This window comes from Rhopalosiphum padi, chromosome 1 (assembly GCF_020882245.1).
Source record: "Rhopalosiphum padi isolate XX-2018 chromosome 1, ASM2088224v1, whole genome shotgun sequence".
In the NCBI taxonomy this organism is placed as follows: domain Eukaryota; kingdom Metazoa; phylum Arthropoda; class Insecta; order Hemiptera; family Aphididae; genus Rhopalosiphum; species Rhopalosiphum padi.
In genome coordinates, this window is record NC_083597.1 from 65653394 (window position 1) to 65673315 (window position 19922).

At 29.1% G+C, this 19922-nt stretch overlaps 2 protein-coding genes across 7 annotated transcripts in view; one reads left to right on the plus strand and one right to left on the minus strand.

The window, feature by feature from the left end:
- LOC132917887 (uncharacterized) overlaps positions 1-16198 on the plus strand; it is a 29768-nt gene extending 13570 nt beyond the window's left edge. For 4 of the 6 annotated variants that reach the window (XM_060978870.1, XM_060978903.1, XM_060978912.1 and 1 more), the window contains 25 exons: positions 64-231; positions 303-458; positions 532-863; positions 931-1045; positions 1119-1288; positions 1678-1767; positions 4642-4861; positions 4940-5095; positions 5153-5502; positions 5566-5712; positions 5781-5929; positions 6945-10864; positions 10932-11032; positions 11105-11259; positions 11337-11512; positions 11581-11691; positions 11761-12503; positions 12569-12733; positions 12797-12906; positions 13000-13495; positions 13558-13849; positions 13976-14276; positions 14350-14479; positions 14546-14728; positions 14832-16198. In XM_060978870.1, the coding sequence (XP_060834853.1) occupies positions 64-231; positions 303-458; positions 532-863; positions 931-1045; positions 1119-1288; positions 1678-1767; positions 4642-4861; positions 4940-5095; positions 5153-5502; positions 5566-5712; positions 5781-5929; positions 6945-10864; positions 10932-11032; positions 11105-11259; positions 11337-11512; positions 11581-11691; positions 11761-12503; positions 12569-12733; positions 12797-12906; positions 13000-13495; positions 13558-13849; positions 13976-14276; positions 14350-14479; positions 14546-14728; positions 14832-14924 (9029 nt within the window). In that variant the 3' untranslated portion in view covers positions 14925-16198. The remainder of the gene's footprint in view (positions 1-63; positions 232-302; positions 459-531; positions 864-930; positions 1046-1118; positions 1289-1677; positions 1768-4641; positions 4862-4939; positions 5096-5152; positions 5503-5565; positions 5713-5780; positions 5930-6944; positions 10865-10931; positions 11033-11104; positions 11260-11336; positions 11513-11580; positions 11692-11760; positions 12504-12568; positions 12734-12796; positions 12907-12999; positions 13496-13557; positions 13850-13975; positions 14277-14349; positions 14480-14545; positions 14729-14831) is intronic. The other 2 variants (XM_060978888.1, XM_060978896.1) reach the window with 2 other exon arrangements.
- A 2159-nt stretch (positions 16199-18357) lies between these two features.
- LOC132931868 (uncharacterized) lies at positions 18358-19355 on the minus strand. Its single transcript, XM_060997924.1, has one exon. It carries the CDS (start codon positions 19353-19355, stop codon positions 18507-18509), a length of 849 nt encoding a protein of 282 aa, XP_060853907.1. The 3' UTR covers positions 18358-18506.
- Positions 19356-19922: the final 567 nt, after the last annotated feature.

Consider the following 19922-nt stretch of genomic DNA (forward strand, 5'->3'; position numbering starts at 1 on the left):
TTTATCTGATATGTAATAAATAATTAAACATAACATAAATTATTTTAATTTACTTTCTTTTAGTTGAAAGATCTGAAAGCCTAGATCAGAAATATCAAGCTCCAATTAATGAAGTTTCATCAATAATAAATGATCCTAGTTCAATGTCCCAATCTATAGTTGGTCAAAATGTATCTGTTGGTAGACATAATGATATGTTACAGCACCAGTCTCAGCAAAATTCTATTAATGGTAACATAATTTAAAATAAGATAATATGTATATATACATAAGTTACTACTATAATTCAATTTATGCTTTAGGTCCTGATAATGTAGACAGTAGAAGTGAAGAAATTACAGATAGTGTTAGGGATGAATTGGAAAAATTACAACAAGAAGGAGATCCAAATAATATTGGTGAAGTTGATGGAGTTAATGCCCTTTTGGGTGATTTAGATGATGATGATGAACTCTTAGGTAAATTATCTTTGGATATACCTAATATTTAATATATATATGATAATAAATAACCAAAAATATGTATGTGTAGCTGAAATGGGAGCTGACTTTAATATACTAGAATATGCTGATCCAGAACTTGACAACTTAGATTGTGGCAACAAAACTAATATATTATACGATCTTGTTGATGACGAAGAATCCAATAAGAGTACTCACAACAAAACAGTACCAAACGATAAGTCTTCAGAAGAAATTCAGACTAAACAATCCAAGGAAGAAGTGGATGATTTACAGAGACTGAGTAGTCTGAATCATAGAAAAGATCAAAATAGTGTAGCAGTTTTAGGAATTGAAAAGTTTGAACAAGATATTATTCATTCTCCAAAACTTGAAACTTCACAAAATGTTGTTAACGCACAAGTAATATATATATATTTATTAAAAATATTTAGGTAATATTTAATAATTTAATTTTGAATAATTTTAGATTGTTCAAGATAATCAAATAGGTAATGTGATGCAGAGCAGAGAAAATAATATGAATTTCATGTCAAATTTTTCTGGAGAAAATCAAATACCTAAAATGTCACCAATTGGACAAGGTAATGTATTAAATTTTAAATTTCCATTACTAAATTTAAAATTATATTTTATTATTTCTATTTTGATTTTTAGTCTCTATTCAACAACAACAGCGACTAATTCAAATGCAGCGTACAGTTGTGCCTAATCGCTTGATAGGTTCTCAGCAGATTATACAGCAAGGGACAGTTCAACAAACCCGCCAGTTGGCTCCACCTCCACCTTATCCAGGACCTCCTCCGCCATACCCAGGACAACATCAGGTAAAGTGTTAATTTAAATTATGTTATAATTTATCATTGTCATAGCATAATAGTAGTTCAATTATTCGTTGCAATCCCTTCAGTGGTTTCTCCTATTTTGCATCTAGATACTTTTTTTTGTAGACTTCCAGAAAGAAAGCATGCATTTTTCAATTAAATATACTTTTGTCAAATATTTATTTAATTTGATAACATCATCTGATCTGATTTAAATCTTTTTATAAATATTTATAAGTTATGTGTAATTGTATAAACTAAAGAAAGGAAAAAATGTATTGTTTTATTTTGTTAATCTAATGTTGGGTGAAATATTTCTAATTTATGTGCTTGATAATATACATAATATATGACAAATTGGGATTTCACTAACAAATGTGGCCCCCCTTCAGGTCCGTATGAGGGCTCCTTTACCACACAGTGACATGGTACCACACAGTCTTATGGGCGTTCAAATGCAGAGAAGACCATTGTTGCTTCAGGTAATTAGAAGAATTGAGATGGATGATATGTCGTGAAATTAAATACTGTGAAATAAAAATGAACTTACTTACATTAAATAATTAAACCTAATAATAATCACGTGCACTACACATTGTTTTAGACGTGTTGTAATTAAATATCACTGAATATCTACCAAACATAAACTTAACTTTGTTTTGACTCAAAATACAAAATTTTAAAAGTTTTATTTTTGTATAACAAATTTAAAATGTTTTTAAATATTTATTTTAGCTATAAATTATATTTAATTTTAACTAGGAGTTTAGAAGTTATGCAATTTTACATAGAATGAACATTAGTTACTATAATATAAATATATAATATTAATTACATAAATAACATTAATATTAATAAATATCATATATTAATAATCAATTACAAATCTTAAATTTGTTAAACTAGATGAGAAGTTAGTTTTATATTCTAGGAATCAATTATATTCAATTTAATTTTAGACGATTTTCATGATTAATTAATTTATATAACAAATGTTTATTGTTTCCAAATCTAATAATTTTAATAATTAACTACTATTTTAATTATATCTTGAATATATTAGTAAAAAACAAAATTGTAATTTTTTTTTTTTTTTTGAGTCAAAATATGGTTTGTACATTTTATTTATTATTAGTTCTATCTTTTTTCTATTCAACTCACTAAATTTGGCACTAATTAGTATTATCAATTATCATATTAGAGTTTATTAGTTATCATAAAAATCTTTTAAAACTACAAAACAAATTCAAATAAATTTGAAATATACATTTGTTTAAATCTGCAAATTAAATTAAATATTTACTATGATTCAATTGGTTTCCATTATCTGTACAGCACTTGTTTTTTTATACATATTTAATATACGACTAAACCATCAAGTATATAAGTTGTAAAATATTTAATGTTCTTCAATTTAACCCATATTATATGAAGTATTAATTATGCTTGACCGTAGTATGAATAAAAACCTTTTGATGTTAATTAACACTAATAATTACCAGAGATATATAGGTGATTCACCAACCATGCTCATCTCTTTTTTTTCAATAATACAGTTATCCATAATCTGATTTTTGGAATTTTTAAATATATTTACAGATCATTTTCTCAAATTCTTGAGATTTTTTTGTACTACTTAATGAGTGCTTTTTGTGATTACAAACTTTTATTATTGAAATAACAATCCTCTTTTCTACTTTAAACTATATAGATATAGCTAGGGCCCGGAACTTAATGCATTTTATCTTTTTTTCTAATGCTCAAATTTGAGGCTCGTCTTTATAGAAATTTGATTTGTGAAGTATAGAATTTAATGGTATAATTTTTATTTTACATATGTTTGCATTTTTCTTGTTGAAAGTTACATTTTATTATAACACATTTAGTTTCCATTAGCTTATCGATTATCGGCGTTCATTATATTTATCGTTTGTTGTTGCGATCTAAGTTTATTTAATAAACTGTAGGCAGATACTATTTTAGTAATATGATTTATGATAAATTAATTGTTTAAAACGTACATTTTTAAAAATGTTAAGTCATTTTTGGTACTTTTGAGTAGTTTTTGAGTTGTTTAAATTTGTTTATTAAGAATATTACGATCATGACTATGGTAACTAAACTCAATTGAATGCTTGTTATGAATTAGATATCCTGAATGATAATTTGATAAGCTGGAGACATTTTGTATAATTAGTTTTCCTCCCCTATTTTTTTTTCTATTACAATCACAAATCTACTCTAATGGTTTGTGTTACCTGTCTAGCTTTTACAAGATAGGATAAATATCTAGACACTTTATCTAAGATTATAAACTTGGAAGATATTAGGGATAGGTGATAATATATTTTAGTAATTAATAATCTATCAAAGTATATAATTTATATGAATGGTCTAAGTATAATAAATACTAGATCTAATATTATATCAATTTTATATTTTTGTATAACCATTTTTATGGACTTCTTAGTGTTTATAGTATAAACATTTTATGAGGATTCTACACCCACATTTGTTGACGTCTTTGTCTTTCCATATTTAGCAAATTTGTATCCAGTATAACTTATTATATATTAGCTTTAATATTAAAGTGAATTTATTTATTATCAAAATTTAAGGTTAGAACAGTGTCAGTGATGTAACGTTGGATTTTTTTCAATATTTTACATATTTGCTCAAAAATTAAAAGTTTCAAAGTTAAAGGAAACTTGAATAGTTTTTTTTAAATATTTAGTATTTAGTTATGGATTTTTTATCCTGGTTTTAAGGTTTTTGGTTTTGGTTGCAGTTACAGTGTTAAAAAAATTATAAAAACCAAATTTTTAACTAGTTTTTGAAAAATTAATTTCGATCTATTTTTATTTTAGTATAAATTATTTGAAAGATATACCTTTTTGTCCAGTTATTTTGTATATTCTAAAAGTAATAGGTTTTTTTTATGTTATTACATCTTAATCCTAATAAATTTTTATTTATTTTTGTTATTGTACTTTGCAATTATTTCTAATAGTTATATAATATGTACTACAGTTGTTGCTATAATTACATTTTCTTTTTAATTTTTACATATTTTTGAATACATATTTTGTTTGTTTTTATTAATTGAAGAACTAGTAAATAAGAAATAATGTTTTTTTAGTTTTATTAAATTATTATTTTTTTAAATATATACATCATTTTAGCATGTTTTACAATAAAATATTATTTATTGTCAATATTTAGCATATGTAGTTCAACAGCGTGTTTCATTTAGCACTGCAAAAACTTTGAAATAATTAGTATTCATTGTAGAATATTACAAATTGTAAATTTACTGTTATTTAATGAATATTAATAAAAAAAATTTTATTTCCTAGGAACAGCCCTTATTATTAGAAGATCTTTTAGAACAAGAAAAACGAGAACAAGAGAAACGACAAAATGTTGATTCATCAGGTGTTAATAGTAATGTTTCATCCACGGGTTCTTCTCTTCCTGCTCTAATGAGTGATGCTGATTTTGAACTTTTGCGAGCTGATGTTATGAATTCTTCTGCTAGTGGTTCTGCTATAGCATCACCACCTATAATTCAACAAAGTAATTTAATTGTTATATGATATATAATATATAATATATAAGTATAGCTGTTAAATATATCATCAATAATTTGTTTAGGTGGTACAGGAGTTGTTCAACAACAAGTCAGTGATCAAATACATATGCAAAGACCTACATTTTTACAAAGATCAACTTCTCAGCCTGTACAAAACTGGTCACAACCTCAGCAATTACCCAGTCAATCTCCAGCAAGACAACAATTTACTGAACAATGTTAGTAAAGGTTTTTTTTTCTGTTTGAATGATATTATAGTTAATTTTTGTTTATAGCTCTGAAAGTTCCACTTTTTAATGCTCCAGTATTAACACCACCAGCACAACCACCTGAAGTTATAGCTACAGAACAAGATCGCCAAACACAGCATACATACGAAGTATGGCTTAATGAACAAAGTAACAATATAACTAAGCAATTGAAATATTATGAAAGCGAAGTTCAGAAGTTAAGAAAAATGAGAAAGAGCATGAATAGTAAACAACGTGTTGCTAGAAAACAAGGTAATGAGCTGTCAGAACAGGACTCAATAGAATTCCAACGTGTTACTGCAGAACAGCAAGCTGTGCAAAAATTATTGGATTCAAGTCGTAAGCAAAATAAACAGCATATGGCTATTATACAGGTAATATTATAAACAATGATAAAATGTTTTATCTGAGTTAATAATAATAATATGTATAATTAGGAGTACAAAAATAAACATCGTTCAACAACTGCAGAAAGTCCACAGTCACCAAGTGTAATGATGTCTCCAAATTCAACTGTGGGGACTATTCAACATCAACAAAACTCAATGTCTCCCCACAATAGTATTTCCACTCCTTTATCTCAAGTATGTTATAGAAAAATATTGAAACAAGCTTTTTTTTGGTATTAATGTATATTTGTTTGTTTCTATAGACTGAAGAAAACCCATTTAGTCCAAACCAACAATCCCCATTACCATCACCTAGATCTAATTTGCCTTCACCTCAGTTACGTAATCCTGGTCAATCAAGTCCACGGCAAGTGATTGTGAATTCAAATACACAAGACCAATTATTGACAAGGTTTGTAGAATTATATAATGATGTTTACTCCAAAATTATAAAAAAAATTTTTTGCGATATATATACTGTGTTCAATGAAAGCACGCACACAGACATTGTGCATAAAAATGTTTGTGACTGACCGGTAACCTAATATCACCTCTCGTTTACAATGGTGGCCAACACTCAGTGTATGAATTTTTAAGTGACAAATTTTCTACCAAAAAAAATTTTCAAAGACAAAAATCAAAAGAATGTTTTTGGATGTAAAAAAATTAATAATTTGTAACAAAATGTAAAAAGCGCAGGCGTATGGCAAGATGAGATTAGTTTCCTTTTTTATTTCTTAATTGCCCTTTATACTGATTTGAGCAGATGACCAACTATGATACTAGTGTTTTATTTGAGTAGTTGGTGAGGAAGACAATAAAAATTAGACACTGTCTAATATGTCTTATATGTTTTTTCGTTAAACGGTTTATATTTTATTCATTTAAATGTGATAAAAATTCTTATGATGTCATTAGGTAAACAGTTTCATTTCATATTTATTAATTTTTTTGTTTTTGAATTTAAAATTGCATACCTACAATATGAAAATAATTATAAAATAGAATTACTGTTACTTTCTGAATTTTTATGAATACTTAAGTCTATTTATAGTCATAAAATTATTAATTTTTTTGTTAAAGTTTGTGTATAATAAAAAATTGGTATTCTATTATTTATGGTACTGAAATAACCACAGGTATTTTAGTAAATTAGCCTATTAAAAAATTTAAAGACAATAATATTATCATGATATTCTCATTGGCTTTTATTGATTTTTTAAATTTTAAAGTGAGTTACTGGAGCAAAATATGATAGTAATTATACTTTGTTTAAAATATTTATAAATTTAATTCTTTTATAAACCAAATAATATACTCACTTTTAAATTTGTTAATAGTTCTATAACATATTTGGTTGTTAAGTTAAAGAATATATAATTAAGTATGATAAAATCTAATTATTTAAAATTTTATCTTTTTAAAAGGCATGCAGGAATGACTCCCATAAGATTTGTGCGTTCTCCAGATGGCTTAACATTAAGAGCACGCCCAACACTTGTGTCTCTTCAGAGTCATATGCCATCTGTGAACACTTCTAATACATATCAAGGTTCAAAGGTGACCAATGTCACTATAAGCCAAGGATCTCAAATTCAACAACCTCAGCAGATCCAACGACTAACTTTCCAACAATTAACTCCTCAACAACAGCAGTTACTCTTACAAAGGAAGCTCACCCAAAAAGCCATACTTATATCTCAGCAACAACAAGAATTAAACAATTCTGCCAATCAAGATCCATTAGCAGTTCAACAAAGACAAATGCAATTAGCTCAACATAGACAAATGTTGCTACAGCAAATTGATCAAATTCAAAAACAAATGAATGATGGACAGAATCAGCAACAAAGACAAATACTCGTTCAACAAACTGTTTCTGGAAATCAAGATGGTAAAGCAGAATTGTCACCTCAACAAAGACAGCAGATAGTTATTCAGAGACAAAACATAATATTACAACAGCAACAACAGTTTCAACAGTTACAGCAACAAAATGTTCCTCAACAACAACAACAACAACAACAAATTTTGCAACCACAGAATAATCAGAATCAATTGCAATTACAATCACAAAATAATCAAAATACAATACAAGTGCAACAGCAGCAGCAGCAACAACAACAGCAGCAACAGCAGCAGCAGCAGCAACAACAACAACAGCAGCAACAACAACAACAACAACAACAACAACAGCAACAGCAACAACAACAACAACAACAACAACAACAACAGCAGCAAAATCCAGGACAGACCAATATGACTCAACAGCAAAAGTTATTTCAACATCAACAATTGCAGTTACAGATAGCCAAGCAGCAACATATCATGGCTCAACATAATGCTCAAATTCAGCAAAAATTAGTTCAACGTTCACCTCAGCAACAGAATGTTATTCAGTCTCAATTATCTCCTCAGCAGCAACAAACAGTGTTGTTACAGCAGACTATTAAACAAGAACCAGGAGAAATTGTTAATCCAAATATTATTCGCCAACAACAACAACAACAGCAGCAACAACAAATTTTATTACAACGCCAGCAACAAACGAGATTTCTACAACAGCAACTTATATCTCAAGGCAAAGTTACTAGACAAATGGTTCAGTCTCAACAACAGTCTCCGATTCCTCCTCAAAGCCCAAATCAACAACCACCTCTATCTCCAATGCCTCCACAAAGTCCCATTTCCAACAATCAGCAATACTGTCAACCAAATAGTCCAATGATATCAACTCAGTCAACAATGCTGTCGCAAAGTCCTCAGCAATTTTCACAGCCAGTACAGTCACCTAACCCTGTACAGTTTACTCCTAATTCACCAATGCCTTCTCAAAGCCCTAGGCAAACTCAGTTTGTACAACCTACGTCACCATTAATGCCTCAAAGTCCTATGGTTCAGGGATATACTCATCCTCCAGCAACTTCACCGTTTGGACAGCCCCCCAGTTCACCAAGTCCTAGACCTTCGCAGAGTCCAAGAAACAGCCTGGGCCCTCCTAGTTCGCCAATGAGTCCTATGCAACAAAACCCATACATTAGACCAACAACAAGTCCTATGCCTGCTAGGCGACCAAATGTAGGTAGTAGTCCATTGATGCCAGATCAACAAGAAAACAGGGAAGAAAATAATATACCGCCAGAAGGATATCAGTATGCAAAATTAGGACTTCGTGGAGGTGGACATTATTGCTTACCTCCTAAGGGATTTAAGTACACTAAATTAGGTCTTAAAGGTGGGGCACCTATGTGGAGTACTGGTAGACAGTTTGTTAGTAAAGATGCTCAAGATGAGGTAAAAAGAAGTGTATTCAAAAGTAATGATATGCCACTAAGTGCAATACCAGTATCTAAAGTTTCATCATTAGTATCATTGGAGTATGGAGATTCAGATGATGAGGGTTCGAGAACACCTCCAGTTCCTTCCCCACAACCACCTCCAACCCAAATATCCAAACAAAAAGAAGCTCCAGAAGGAATTAATACAGATCCAATGATTATTTCAACTTCTCCTAAAAATGAAGGTAGTAGAAATTTACCAGTTTACAAAGATGTAAATTTATCAGAAAATTGCAAAAAAGATAGCATTGAAGAATTAGATGATATACAAATGATATCAACTATACACATGAACATGGATCCTGGTCAAATATCATTAAACTCTAGTAGAGTTGGTGAAGAATTATTGGACATGGATAGAGAAATTAATTCACCAGGTTTGATGTTGAATGAAAATGATGATAGCATTCTTGGTGGTCTACCGAAAGATGAAGCTTCTGAAATGGATAGATTGATGTTTTTTGATGAACTTGGCGATAGCATAAAATGTGACCAGGAGGAAAAGAGTGGATCACCAGAAAAATCTGTTTTCAATCTGGATAAATTACTTAATGATCCAGAACCACATATAGAACAAAAAGAAGAGTTTAAGGCTGAAGTTATTCAACAAGAAAACAATTTAGCAGAATTAAGTCAAGAAAACGAAGAAGAAAATATTGATAATGTTATTCAAAGCTATTCTTTTCATTCTTATGCAAAAGTTCCAAAACCAGCACCATCACCCAAAAAAGAAAACCGTTTAGTATCTATTTTGAAAACTGATCAATCAGATGATATAAAAAAAGTGACTAGTCTACTTCGATCTCATCCGTCTACCCAAAGTAAAAATATTATTATTTTAAACCCTTCATCAGATGCATTAAAAGATCAAAATTTACTATTAGCAAAGCAAGATAATCTTATGCATTCAGATTTAGCTCAAATCTTAAGTACTATTATGTCTCCCAAACAGAAAGACGGTTTCATTAAAATTGAAACATCAAAATCAGATGAGCAGACAAAACACTCAACTATAGTTTTACCAGCCCGTACAACATCAGTAGTGCAAAGTTCTCAAAAATATACTTGGGATACAATATCAGCATTTACTACTGCGTCTTCGACTTCATATGCTAAATCAATTCAAATAATATCAAAACCTGATGATAAAGAACTAAAAAATAGTTCTCAATTATCATGTATGATAAATGTACCCAAGCAGGAATCACGTACACCTAAAGTTGTTGAAGAATCTCAGAACGTATTGCTTAAACAACTTCTTCAAAATACTGCATGTGCTAATCAAACTCCAACTACTACAACTGCAATAAGCTTGCCAATTATACCTTCTCTTGAAGCTCAACTTGCAAGGCCTGTTTCACCTACACCATCTTTATTGTTTCCTTCATTACTTTCACCAAAAAAAGATGATAAATTTGAATCTCAACATCAATCACTAAAACCTTTAAAATTAGAAATTGAACCTGTTGCACAAAGACCAGAGTCTCAACCACAAGTGCTACAAAAGCCTGAACCCCAAATTCAGGTACAAAAATCTGAACCACAAGCTCAAGTTCTAAAACTTGAGCCACAGTCATCTCCTAAACCTGTAGTTATTCTACAGCGGTCTGATATTCAAACTCCAGTTACGCAAACTTCACCTACTCCACAACCTCCACAACCATCTTTACTGCAAGTACAATCAGAACCACAGCTTCAATCACAACTTCAGCCACAGCTACAATCACAATCGCAAACAACAGCGACTCAACCAATCACTTCATCTGATTCAATAATGGAGTCTATTAACTCAGCAATTAAATTAGAGCGTTTAGATGAAGAAAGTAAAAGTGAAGTACATATTCCTACAACTACTATGAGCGGAGGATTTAGCCCTGAAAGAGAAGTAAAAAGAGAAGTCATGTCATCAGATGAATTAGTGTCACCCCAAAATTCTACAAGGATAGTAGATCCAGCCGATATGAATAATTCAATGAATATGTCAATAGACATGAATGCAGATAATCAAGGTAAATTTTTTATATTTTATATAATAACATTTTATAGGATCATGATTTTTAAATTATTTTATTGTAGATCAAAAGAAGTATAAACGCAGGCAATATTATGCTAAACGTAGGCAAAGTCAAGGGAAAGATGTAAGTTCTACAATTATCCCAAAAAAACGACACCGAAAGGTAATATAAATAAATATTTTCAAACTTTTTTTTTCATGTTGTAAACACTTATATTATTATTATTTTTTTTAGGGTTCTAAACCAGAAGAAGATTATGATTCTTTCATTGATGCACTAATGTCACAATTACGACAGCTTCAGCCAATGAATGTTATTGAGCCATCTTTAAACCAAAACTTAACAGCTTGTCCATTGTTTGGTATTGGAGATATGTTATCTCAGCAAAAGTATTATTACAAAATTGATTTATTATATTCCTTTTTAATCTGTTCAGTTTTAAAAAAATACTATACTTCATTTTTAGCTTTAAAAGTGGTGATTTAAAAGGTAAAGTGGGTTCATGTAATCTGCCAGGCGAGAGTGATTATTACAATACAAAACCTTTTGGTGATTTAGAACCTGTCTCACCATTACCTCAACCATCCACTCAAAGAGGCTTTTATAATGAAGAATTTGACCCTCTGAAGTTTGAATCTGATAGTATGTGTGATAATAAAACATAAGTATTATATACATTTTTTTTATTCAAATGTAAATAAATATTTTAGACGATGAGAAGAAGTTTGAAATTGGTCGTGATCGTGATGATACTCCAGACACTATAATGAGCTCTTCTTCACCAGAGTTGGCAGCATGTCAAACTCCAATCCATTTCCCAGGTATGTTTTTTAATATTTTTTTTAAAATTTATTATCTTGGTTTTAATTAATTAAATCAAATGTTTACAGGGCTTAAAAATTATGATGACGATAGTGATTCAACAGATACATTGTTAAATTTCACTCGATACATGTCTCCAGTTCATCAACTCGTTGCACCATTGGCTCTGAAACCTCGCCCCAATTATAAAATCAACATTGAAGATGATAAAGAAAATCAGGGTGTAAGACAAGGAATGTTATCTCAAGTTGGTAAAACGCCTCCACGAAGTTCACCTGCATTACCATTGCGGGATTCCAATACTATGACAGTTACATTAACTATAACTTCAGATGCGGCTGAAGATATTATGGGAGTTCTTCAAGGCTTAGCTAATTTACTCGATTTACCTGATATTCCCAACTATAAAGTTACTGAAAGAACTGTTACACCAATGTCACATAAATTAGGACTGTACAGATCTAAAACCAAAGATGGAAAAGAAGGAGCTCCAATAGATATTCAAACTATATTAAATGGCTTTGCCAAATTTTGCCGTCATTGTGATTTAGTTATATTAAATAATTTAATAAAAAAGAAAGCAAGCGAAATTCCCTTCTTATCTGTCGAAGAGTGTGCAGATGAAATATTTTTCTGTAGTACAATGTGCTTTCAAACTTTTGCTTCGCTATTGCGCCCACCAACTGAGTCTAAAGATAAAGCGACAACCAATGTTAATCATTTATCTGAAGGTTCACCGCCAAAGCGTTCAAAAGTAGATCCTGAAATAACTAGTCCAATATCTAGTAAAACTGATGTTACTGAAAAAATGGTAAGTTGATTTCATTTTTTTAACGATCCATTAACAGTATAAATATATAATTTTATTGTTATCAGGATATTGATGATACTTCACAAAACATAGAGGAAATAAAATGTGAACCTACTGTTGAAGAAACAAAAACTATACATAAGAGTAATATTTACAGACTTTGGAATTCAAATAGTGTTCCAGCTCCTCTCACAAAGCATAAAAAATCTACTGACAAAGATCTAATGGAGGTACTAAAGTTTTTTTTAATTTTTAATTTTGATAATTTATTTAATATTTGTTTATTTTTATAGATGCTGTTTCGTATGGGAATCACTGTGACATCACCAAAATTACCAGAAGATAAACGTTTGTGTTTGTTTTGTCATCAATTTGGAGATGGTGTTTCAGATGGACCCTCTAGGTATATATATTTTATATTTTATTTTGAAATTCAACGTTTAAATGAATTGACGATAAATTTCAATTTTGTAATTTCCTATTATGTATTAATTAGGTTATTAAATTTCGATGTTGATAAATGGGTTCACTTAAATTGTGCATTATGGTCAGAAGATGTTTACGAAACTGTTAATGGAGCTTTGATGAAAGTTGATATTGCTTTACGACAATCTCTCAGTGTAGAATGTATAGTATGTCAGAGGCCCGGTGCAACACTTAAATGTTACAAGCTTAGGTGTTCTACAAATTATCATTTACCATGTGCTGTCAAAGATGATGCTGTATTCTATAAAAATAAGACTTTGTACTGCAGTGGCCATGCTCCAAAGAGCGATAAAGAAAATGAGCTAACTACATTGTCTGTTCATCGACGTGTTTATATTAATAGAGATGAGAATCGACAAGTTGCTGCTGTAATGCATCATTCAAGTTCTCATCAGTTTCTGTTGCGTGTTGGTAGCCTTACTCTTCTTAATATAGGTCAATTATTACCTCATCAGTTAGCTGCATTTCATACACCAACTTCTATTTATCCAATCGGTTTCAAAGTAGTAAGTTATATACATTAATTTTTAACTGTTACAGAAGTTACTAATGAAAATATATTTTTAAGGTTCGTTTGTTTTGGAGTATGCGAGTACCTAACAAGCGTTGTAAATATATTTGTTCTATTCATGAAGTAAATGCACGGCCAGAGTTTAGAATTATTGTACAAGAAGTAGATAATGAAGATCTAGAGCTTAAAGATTCTAGTCCAAGAGCAGTGTGGTCAAAAGTTTTGTCAGCTATCGCTAGTATGAGAACTGCAAACAATTTGTTAAAGCTACATCCTCAACATGTGAGCGGTGATAGTTTATTTGGACTTACCGAACCAGCAATTGTTCGTGTTTTGGAAAGTTTGCCTGGTAAGTAATGTGTGTGATAAATTGGCGAGAAGAAAAAATTATTTTAAACCAAAATATTTAAATCAATATTGATAAATTCTATTAATTTAAAGCTATTTATTATAAGTTATTTTGACATTTATATAGGTATCGAGACACAATCTGATTACCGTTTCCGTTATGGTCGTAATCCTCTTCTAGAACTTCCTTTAGCTATCAACCCAAGTGGATGTGCTCGTTGTGAAGGCCGTAGACGATTAGTTCTTCCTGGGAAGTTACGATCACACATACCAAGATCGTTTACATCATCTCATGGTTCATCATTATTGAGTCAGCTAGACTTATCAGCTCCTCCTACTTGTCCTTATTCTAAGCATTTTGTTCATTCTAAATCCTCGCAATATAAAAAAATGAAACAAGAATGGAGGAATAACGTGTATTTAGCCAGGTAAATATTGTTACAACTAAATTATAATTATTGTTAGGTTGGTTAGTACTAATCTAAATTAATTTCCTACTAGGTCTAAAATCCAAGGTTTGGGACTGTACGCTGCTAGAGATTTAGAAAAACATACTATGGTTATTGAATACATTGGTGAAATTATCCGATCACAATTATGTGATTATAGAGAAAAACTTTATGAGGCCAAGGTAAAATTCTTTCCAAAAATGTTTTTGTTCATCAAATATAGTTTAATATGTATGTTTCTGTTATAGAACCGTGGTATATACATGTTCCGTCTGGATGATGATCGGGTGGTTGATGCTACTATAAGTGGAGGTCTAGCTCGTTATATTAATCACTCATGTAATCCTAACTGTGTTACCGAAAAAGTGGAAGTAGACAGGGAGCTTCGAATTATAATTTTTGCTAAGCGACGGATTGCCAGAGGCGAAGAGGTGAGATTAAAAAATGAATATTACCTAATTCATATTAAGGATTTTCAGTTTTTTTAACAACTATGAATTTTACTAATGATATTTTTAATTTATGCTATGTCAGCTTGCTTATGACTACCAGTTTGATATTGAAGATGATCAACACAAGATTCCGTGCAACTGCGGTGCTCCCAACTGTCGCAAATGGATGAACTGATACAGTTGTAGCCATATAAGTATTTTTACCATTTTTTTTTTTAATAATAATTTTATTTTTAACAATTGTCGCATTAGACACATTCATTTATAATAATAATAGTAATAATTGTTATGTTGCCCATATTAAACTGTACACAATTTCTGTGATAGGATCAAATTTTACACATAATATATATTATTCATATATTAAATAGATTTATAAATATATAATAGCGCGTATAAACTAAAAAAAAAAAACCAATGTAAATAATTGTGCCGTAGATTGCAGCACGCTATTTTTGTAATTATTTTTTAAGTACTGTTTGAGTATGATGTATAAATTTATTATATGAAATTATTGTATGATAATATATATTAATTGTAAATTATCGTTAGGACAAAAACAACAACAAAAAACAATATGATCTCTTTGCATGAGACAAGACTTGATATCGTAAGTTTTCGTTGGTGTTTGTAAAAAAAAAAAAAAATGAAACAAAAAAAAAATAATAATTATAAACAAACGAAACATTAATTTGGGTGACGGTGTAGCTGAAATAATATAAAAAAAATTAAAAGAAATTGAGTGGGCATTTTGTTTACTTTTTGTTTTTGGTTGACTTACACGGTTTTAGTCAATTCCTTTATACATTTATTTTTATTATTATTATTATTTTTTTTTTTTTTTGTTATAAATTGATGATAGCCTACTACTGTTGTTATATTATTTTTTTTATTTATTCTTCAAATATTTATTTTCTTTAATATTTTAATTTTATTTGTTTGTTTTTTGTGTCCAAAAAATATGATTTAATTTAATGCAATATTGATATACAATATATATACATAGTAATAATAATATTTATACCATTATTTTTCTACTTAATGATAAAATTGGTCCAATATTTTCGAAAACTTGTTAAAACTTTTGTGCATCGACTGTGTATAAATATATATTAATTGTGTATAACAGATATATATTTAGATACAAACATGGATACTTATTGAATATTTTCTGTTTATAAACCCTTTGATTGAATTGTATAAATTTTGCCGTATTTTAGATAGTTTTCATTTTGTTACGAGTTAAACCAAAATATTATTTCAATAAGTTTATCTCGACTATTTACCCATTAGATATTATATAATTATATTAATATATTTTGAATTATATTCAATTTATTAGATATGGTTATTAGTTTTAGGTATGAATTATTATTTTAAATGTCATTCACAACTCAATGTTTTTTATTTGAGTTGTATAAAATAAATGATAAAAATTTGGCGAATTAATTACATACACTCGATTATGTAACGTTTATTCCACATCCCATCTCAAGAAAAATCATTTTACTGGACTACCAGGTACACATCGCACATTAAATATTAGTAGGGCTAGGGACTTCTTGCCCTAAAAAACCTGTAAATATGCATGTATTTATGTCCTAAAGAATCACTAAATATGCTATTAAAATATGCATTTAAAAAAAAGTATATTTGTAATAAATAATAATAATATTTGTAGATATGATACATAAATAGATAAATTTGATTATATAGATTAATTTGATTAATTATCTGAGATAATTATTTTCTTTTTTTCAGATTTGTTTTCATCTTAAATTGAGTTTTAGTCTAAAACAAAATTTTTAAAATTTTTTTAAAAAATAACAAATTGAATACATTTGTATATTTTTAATATAGTACTAATTACCTGAAGCATTACATTGAATAGATATTTTCTTAAGTTGGAAATTAAAAACTTACCCATTCATATAAATAATTGTAAAATATGCACTTATAAAATGAAAAATGATCAAATATGCAAGATATGTAACTATAAATTTTAAATATAAACTCTTATTGCTATGAAACAAATTTTTACATTACTTAGCTATGTTTTTAATGATTATTTAAAAACATGCCAACTCCTAGAAGTCTCGAGTCTTAAGCAAAAAAATTTCTGTTTTAGTTTTATAAATTTTAAAAAGCGATGTGAATTTAATTATTACATTATTTAGAATTTAGATATTAGATGTGAAAAAAAAACTAATCTATAAAAGAAAGTAATTCAAAAATGAATTGGCATCTACTTATCTTGCGATATTAGTTATACTTACTTATTAATATAAGTAGTTAAGAAGTTGTTCAATTATTTATATAGTTTATGACCTATAAAATTTAAATATTAATTTGATACTCATTTCCAACAAATTATAATCAATAATCATAACGTACCTATTTAAAATAACTTTTCAAATTGATAAAAGAGGTGGATTTAGACAAATGTTAAACATTTTATTTTTAATTAAAATACTATACAGTTAGACACCTAGATGGCGCTCAAAGTTAAACATTAAAAAATTATTTCGATGTTTGAATAACCTTTTTACCAGAATCATCATTAAATGTAAACTCCTACACTAATAATAATAGAAATTTTTCCCCTTTAAAAAATAGGGTAATATTACTTAAATTCACGAAAATTGTTTGTAGGAGTTAACACTATCTTTTGTAGGAGATTACATTACATTTGTAGGAGTTTACCATTCCCCGTTTTGCATGCTGTGATCGTACTCACTTTACCTGTAGGTACAGGCCCGTATTTAAGGGAGGGCTTGGAGCGGCAACTGCTCCTGGCAGCAATATTAGAATTAGGTTTAGGGGCGTCAAAATATTGAAATATTTTTTTTCTTTTTTTTTTTTTGGGGGGGGGGGGGGTAAATTGTATGTTGCCCCTGGCGGAAATTTTTGTAAATACGGGCCTGTGTAGGTAGATATGTCCAGAGACGTATTATGAGTTTTTTGTCGTAAGTAAAGTTTTAATGCCACCCTTATCTATTTCTACCTAACTATTAAAAATGAATAACTGAGAACTACTTATATCAAAAAGTTTTCTACAATTTACTAACACGCGACATTTGTTTCAAATTTTTAGGTTTCAGCCGTTTCAGGTGTCATAAAATAATTGTATAAGTTAGAAACTTTATTTAAATAATAAGTGTATTTTTAATGGATAATTTTCTTAAAGTTGTTCTACTTTGATGATATTGTTTTATTAATATTAAAAAATGTAGGAGTATCATTCTGCTGTACGGTAAATGTCAAGTGGATTATAATGACGGATGTGTTAAATTTGAATTCAATGGTATATAATATTATATACAAAAAACTATTCTGAGCGGAGATAGTCTATCGACTATCAGCCTATACTACTGAGTATTTGATTTTTTGTTTTTTAATATTTCTACCAGGTAAAGTAATTTATTTGAGTGAAAACATTTTATAGAAATAAAACCAAATAAAAAATATATAAACATTTAGTGAAAATTTAGTAGCCTATTACCATAGGCGGAGCCAGAAGTGTTGTTCAGCATATGCAGAATCTAAATCGACCCACCACAATAAGGGGAGTGGATTAGGGAGGAGGGTAATCCATAAAATCGCAAAAATGTTTTAAATAGTCACTTTATATTTAAAAATAATTAAGATTGGAGTATGTAATAAAGATATAACATTACTTATGTCATGACTAATAATAAAAAAAAAAAATTAAAAATATATATTTATAATATTGACTTAAATAAACTACTCAAAAATATTATAATGACATTCGTCTATTAAAATCTACCGCTATTTTAAAATCGTCTATAACAGCATCAGCATCAACATTTACTGCCATTTCCTGTTCTACTGTCAATACCATCAAAGCATTCAATCTCTCTTGCTTCATGGTAGATCTTAATTTGGATTTGACTAGGGTTAATTTAGAGAAAGACCTCTCACAAGTACAACTTGTTACTGGGATCACTACAAACTTTTGAATGACATTAAAAAATTGGTTGAAGTATTTATAATGATCATTAGACTTCAACCAAATTAACCATTCGTGGATTTTACTTTTATTACTTAAGCTGTCTTTATTTGGAATCGTAGAATTATTTTTTAATAGCATTACTTCTACTTCTAGTTTTTCACTATCACATTGAAACATTTTAGATAGAAAATATAGGTCAGTTTGCGATATATCCATATTTAGTAAACTATCAACTGCATTTATAGCTTGCATAGTGTCCTGGCTAAATCGTTCATCAATACTATGAACCATGACGTCTATCATTGGATAAAAGGCTGATATTCTTAGTTCTGATTCTTTAGTTTCTTGAACAAATTGTGTTTTGTTACTGTCTATGTGAGAAGAGATTTTTCTTTTATTAATTAATGGAATTGGAACATCCAATTCTTTACATATAGATACACTTGTATCAAATATTTTTTTAAAATATACTTCTGTTCTCATATCTAATAATGCTAAACGAAGAGCTTTTACATTTGCCATAGCTGAAAGTAAATCATAATTTTCTTTTTGAAGCATTTTACTAACTTTATTTATCAATTGTAAAACTGGTTGCATAATTTCTAATCCTAATATAAAATGTAACCTCTTCATTTTTGATCGACTTTCTTATAACAGATTTTTTTTTTGGGGGGGGGGGGGGCGATCAGGGCGTGCAGCTGCATACCCTGCACGCCCTGTGGCTCCGCCTATGCCTATTACAACTTTAAAATGCTCATAGCTCGTTATAATAATATATTTATTATAATATTATTGAAGTCCCTTGAGATTCCCTAGGTCCTAGATCATTTCTTACCTTTTAAGTTTTATAATAGGTTAATATTTACTCTGATACTAAAATATATTTTGCTGAATGCAGTGTCTGCCGCGTTTTTGGTGTAGATAATTCGCGCCAATAGCAATAGTAAACTTATTACTGTTTACTGCATTTACATAGTAACATAAATATGTTATATTTGTATATATATTAATAAATTATACATATTGTTAGAGCCGCCGTAGTCATATTTTTCTCCAAAAACAAGGTATTGTATTTTTCCATTGTCCATTATCAAAACAAGATATTGTCAGCCTATTATTAATTTGAATAAGCACCTATTATTTGTTTGCTAAGAATATTGTTTTATATATTTTTATGTAAACATAAAATATGAAATAAAT